The 5306-nt window shown below is 50.5% G+C and overlaps 1 protein-coding gene across 1 annotated transcript; it reads left to right on the forward strand.

Moving 5' to 3' along the window:
* Positions 1-43: 43 nt before the first annotated feature.
* LOC308160882 (maternal embryonic leucine zipper kinase-like) lies at positions 44-1831 on the forward strand (the record flags this gene model as incomplete). Its single annotated transcript, XM_080534815.1, has 4 exons — positions 44-99; positions 852-1005; positions 1200-1303; positions 1654-1831. 4 exons carry the CDS (start codon positions 44-46, stop codon positions 1829-1831), a joined length of 492 nt encoding a protein of 163 aa, XP_080390941.1.
* Between the last annotated feature and the right edge of the window lie 3475 nt (positions 1832-5306).

Raw genomic sequence — 5306 nt, forward strand, 5'->3', positions numbered from 1 at the left:
AGGGGGAGGCAGTGCCTCCAAGGACCCGTCCAGGAAGAGAGCGATGGAGGGGAAAGAGCCAGGAGAACTGGAGATACTGGCCTTCAGTCCTGAGAGAAGGTAGGATGGAGGGAGGGAGGGAGGGAGGGAGAGAGAAGGTAGGAGGGAGGGAGGGAGGGAGGGGTGGGGACACCCTGGAGGGAGAGAGAAGGTAGGAGGGAGGGAGGGAAAGGATACCCTGGAGGGAGGGAGGGAGGGAGGGAGAGAGAAGGTAGGATGGAGGGAGGGAGGGAGGGGGGGAGGGAGGGGTGGGTGGGGAGGGAGAGAGAAGGTAGGATGGAGGGAGGGAGGGAGGGGGGGGGGGAGGGGTGGGAGAGAGAAGGTAGGATGGAGGGAGGGAGGGAGGGGGGGGAGGGAGGGGTGGGTGGGGAGGGAGAGAGAAGGTAGGATGGAGGGAGGGAGGGAGGGGGGGGGGGGAGGGGTGGGAGAGAGAAGGTAGGAGGGAGGGGTGGGTGGGTGGGTGGGTGGGGACACCCTGGAGGGAGAGAGAAGGTAGGATGGAGGGAGGGAAAGGACACCCTGGAGGGAGAGAGAAGGTGGGATGGAGGGTGATTGCATGGCAACTATGTATTAGTACAAGCCCTCTTGGTTGTGTAATGTTGCATCTCCATCTATGGTTGCGTTCGTAAATTCGCTCTGAGAGCGCCGGTGCGCACACTGGGTTCAACGTCATAGAGCGACGAGAAAGTAATTTGATTGGATGAGAGGCATTCCATGAGTGCTGATCAGACTTCCAGTGCGTAACGCACCCTATGTAAAGTGCAAGGTCAGAGGTCAGTGGGTGAAACTCACAAGCCCCCCCCCCCCACCAGGTCACGGTCGTTGGACCTGCCGGTACTCCAGGGCGACAGCGGTCAGAAGCGGCGCGGGGGGAGGGTGTTCGGCAGCCTGGAGCGCGGCCTGGACAAGGTGATCACCCTGCTGACGCCCAGCAAGAGGAGGAGGGACGGCCCCCGCAAGATCAAGGTACACACACACACACACACACACACACACACACACACACACACACACACAGATAGACGGACACACACACAGTACACAGTACATGTACGTACATACATACATATATACAAATGCACACCACACACACACACCATTGAATTGCAGCAGGTATGTGAAGTGTGTGTGTGTGTGTGTACCTTGATCTTGACCTCCAGGCCCAGTACAACGTGACTCTGACCAGCCAGACCAACCCTGACCAGGTGCTCCAGCAGATCCTCTCTGTCCTGCCAGACAAACATGTCGACTTCATACAGAAGGGGTGAGAAGCAACACACACACACACACACACACACACACACACACACACACACACACAGATACACACACAATTACACACACACAGAATTGCACACACATACAATTACATACACACACACACACACAGAATTACAAATTACACACACACACACACGCACACACAGAATTACACACAAACAATTACACACACACTCACACTCACACACACACTCACAATTACACACACACACAGAATTTCAGACACACACACACACACACACACACACACACACACACACACGATTACACACACACACACACGCTCTTCATTCTCTCTGTATGAGGTCCTGAGCGGTGTCTCTCTGTCCCCAGGTACACCCTGAAGTGTCGTACGCAGGGGGACTTTGGGAAGGTGACCATGGCCTTTGAGCTGGAGGTGTGTCTGCTGCAGAGGCTGGAGGTGGTGGGGGTGCTGAGGCAGAGGCTGAAGGGCGACGCCTGGGTCTACAAACACCTGGTGGAGGACATCCTGTCCACCTCCAGCATCTAATCATCGCCACTTCCTGTTTCGTGACATCACTTCCTCTCCAGCATCTAGAAGCCACCACCACTTTCTGTATGTGATGTCACATCCTCTCCACCATCAAGACCCCAACACTTCTTCTCTGTGATGTCACATCCTGTCCACCTCCAGCATCTAGACCCCACCTCTTCCTGTTTCGTGAAATCACTTCCTCTCCAGTATGGAGAAGGGCAGATCCAGGAACACACACCAGACTGACCTCAGATCAGACTAGGAGGCACCATCACCACCACCTGTACTTCCTGTACGCTAGACACTACCACTTCCTGTTTACTGGGGTCCACTTCCTGTCCTCACCACAGCCGTTTGATGTTGTGTTCCAGGGTCATGGGGGTCAGACTGTATTCAGTGTTTTACCACGTCTCCATGTAGTATTACTATGGCTGCGTTCGTAAATTCGCTCTGGAAATCTGATCAGCACTCATGGAACGCCTCTTGTCCGATCAAATGACTTGGTCCCTTTATGACGTTGAACCCAGTGTGCGCTCCAGCGCTCTCAGAGCGAATTTACGAACGCAGCCCCTGTGTTTAACCTCCCCGGGCCCATATGGGCGCTAACAACGCTCGGGGTCCGTTCCGTTTCCGTTCACGCAACTCATGATTCAGTCAGTTCATTAACGAGGTTAGCTGGGGCCCAGTTCCAATTCTAAACGTTCCTCATTGAAAAGCACAGGGGAACAGTTTGGGATTAGAACATCTGTTTACTTCCTGAACTGAAAGGGAATTGACCCCCGACCCTGGTTACAAGTGTCTCGTGTTCACCCTGCTTGGTTGGTGGCTCCACTGTATGTTCAACACAAGTATTAGCAGCATTACGGTAAATGACCTGCTTGGTTGCAGATGAGGGTATTGTACATACATTGTATCTCCCATAGAAATGTAGCTTTTATGGAATAACATTGTAAAGAAATTATTAATTGACTGACATTTGTGTGTTTTTCTCTATGTACAAACTTTTTAAACTTTTCTATCAGAAACATTTTTCTCTATGTACAAACTTTTTAAACTTTTCTATCAGAAACATTCCTTTATGTCCTGTGTGTCTGTCTTCTGTTTTGCTATTTTCTTATCCTGAGTCTCTCTCTCTCTCTGTGTGTAGCTGTGTAAGATTTATATAGATAATTAATTGTGAAAGGAGCTAAAATAAATAAAGTTGAACGTGTGACCTGTGTGTGTGTTTGAGATTGACTGCGTCTCCAGTAAGTCAGAGGAGGTAGAATTCGGAGGCCGTTGGGCTCATTGTGACGCACAGAACGGAATGTGGAATGGTGTCAGACTCGTGTGTTTGATGCCATTCCTCATCCTGTTCCATGCATTACAATGAGCCCAACGGCCTCCGATTTCTACCTCCTCCAGCCTCCCCTGGTATACGTAAATAGGTGGATGTGGGTGTAGATTTGATATGCGCTGCGGTGATTCACCTCAAACCCCATGCCTGTTTTTATCCCTCCGTTTGATGGAGAAATCCCGTCGCATTCGTTTACACTCTTCTGCTGCCCGTTCCATCCGTCTGTCTCTCTTTTCTACCCCTCTCTTTCATCTCCTCCCATCCCTTCATCCATTTCCACAGAGATTGATGGTGATAGTTAACCATAGTCACAGCCTCTCTGTCTCTGTGAGTTAAAGTTTATGGGCAGTAAAAAGAGGGGAGAGGGGGCTTGTGGTCCTGCTGTTTCATCTTCATATAATACCACTGCTTTGACGATACTGCGACTATGCTCCTATTTACACACACACACACAGCTCTGTGTCTGTCCCTCTTACACACCCACACACATACTGAACTAGAGGAGACGCCCAGTACAACCACAGCAGTTTTGAGGCTGAGACTTTTCCACTTTTAAGTCTCCATCTTAGGAAATTACTCAACATCACACACACACACACACACAGGTCTGCAGAGTAACTGGTTAAGGGGGGGTATTCCATCAACGTCGCTAAACGAAAATCCTGGCTTATTCTGATTAGGATTAAATATTACAAGAGTTCTACAAAATAAGCCTAGATTTTCCTTTAGTGAGGTTAATGAATACCCCCCAGGAGATGGATGGTGTGTATATCGATAAGAAAGGTGTTCAGATCAGGGTTGTAAATTACACATTTCATCCTGCGGGGGCTGAAACAACAACAGATGATCTGTATTGCAATTGACCCTATTTACTCACTGTACGCACACACACAAACACACTCACGTATCTCAATGACTTAACCTGGTTGAATAAAGGTTAAATGGGACCCGTCTCTAATAGAGATGATGCTAATGGTGATGGTTATTATAGCACAAAGGCCTGTCAGATGCTGACTGCTGTGGTATGAAGGACTCTGTGATCTCCAGGTGTGTGTGTGTGTGTGTCTCTGTGTGTGTGTGTGTGTGTGTGTGTGTGTGTGGGCTTCTACTTGGGCTCCCAGCAGGAGGAGGGTGATGGTGGGGGGGGCTGAGATGATGATGATGGGGGGGTGGGGGGTAACCTTAATGGCGAGGGGAGAGAGATGGTAATTTGGGGGTGGTGGGGTGAGGGGTGGGGTTGGGAGTGGATGAACTGCCCCCCCGCTGTTCCAGCAGTGATAATGACTCCTGCTGGGTGGGGCGTAAGAGGTGTGTGCGTGTATGTGTGTGTGTGGGTGCGTGTGTGTGTGTGTGTGTGTGTGTGGGTGCGTGTGTGTGTGTGTGCGTGCGTGGGTGTGTGTGTGTGTGCGTGTGTGTGTGTGTGTGTGGGTGCGTGTGTGTGTGGGTGTGTGCGTGCGTGGGTGTGTGTGTGTGTGTGTGTGGGTGCATGTGTGTGTGTGTGTGCGTGTGTGTGTGTGATTGGCATACATGCATGTGAGTCCACGTGTGTGTGTGTGTGTGTCTGTGTGAGTGTCTGTGTGTGTGTCTGTGTGTGTGTGTCTGTGTGTGTGTGTGTGTGTCTGTGTGTGTGTGTGTGTGTGGGAGGGGCAGGGGGCAGCAGCAGGAACAGACGCTACCTGTCACTCTCTCTCTCTCTCTCTCTCTTCCTCTTTACAGGCTATCTCTATCATTCCTCCCTATTTCCTAATTCCTCCAGTGTAGATCTCAAATGTTAGGATAGGTTTTAGCAGTAAGCTAACAGCATTTTGATAGGCTGGGTGGAATGTTCATGTTCATATCTACAGAGTACTGCCCGGGGCCTTCTTATCTACCTGTAGTTAATTGATTGATGATTGTAGCTGGCTAATTGATTATGTAGCTGGCTAATTGATTATGAGGCTGGCTAATTGATTACGTAGCTGGTTAGCTTCATCCACTCCAACAGGGGGCAGCACTGCTCCTAAACTAAAATCACACACACTCACAACCATTGAAGAAGGAGGCTGATGGTGTGTGTGTGTCCCCATGCTAAGGGCAGAAGCCACTCCAGACCCGAGAGACATTCACCAGTCACTGTTTGTGGGAACATCCTAGCCCAACTGGACCTGGTTCCTC

The sequence above is a fragment of the Nansenia antarctica genome (assembly GCF_963989245.1).
Source record: "Nansenia antarctica genome assembly, chromosome: 6".
Classification (NCBI taxonomy): domain Eukaryota; kingdom Metazoa; phylum Chordata; class Actinopteri; order Argentiniformes; family Microstomatidae; genus Nansenia; species Nansenia antarctica.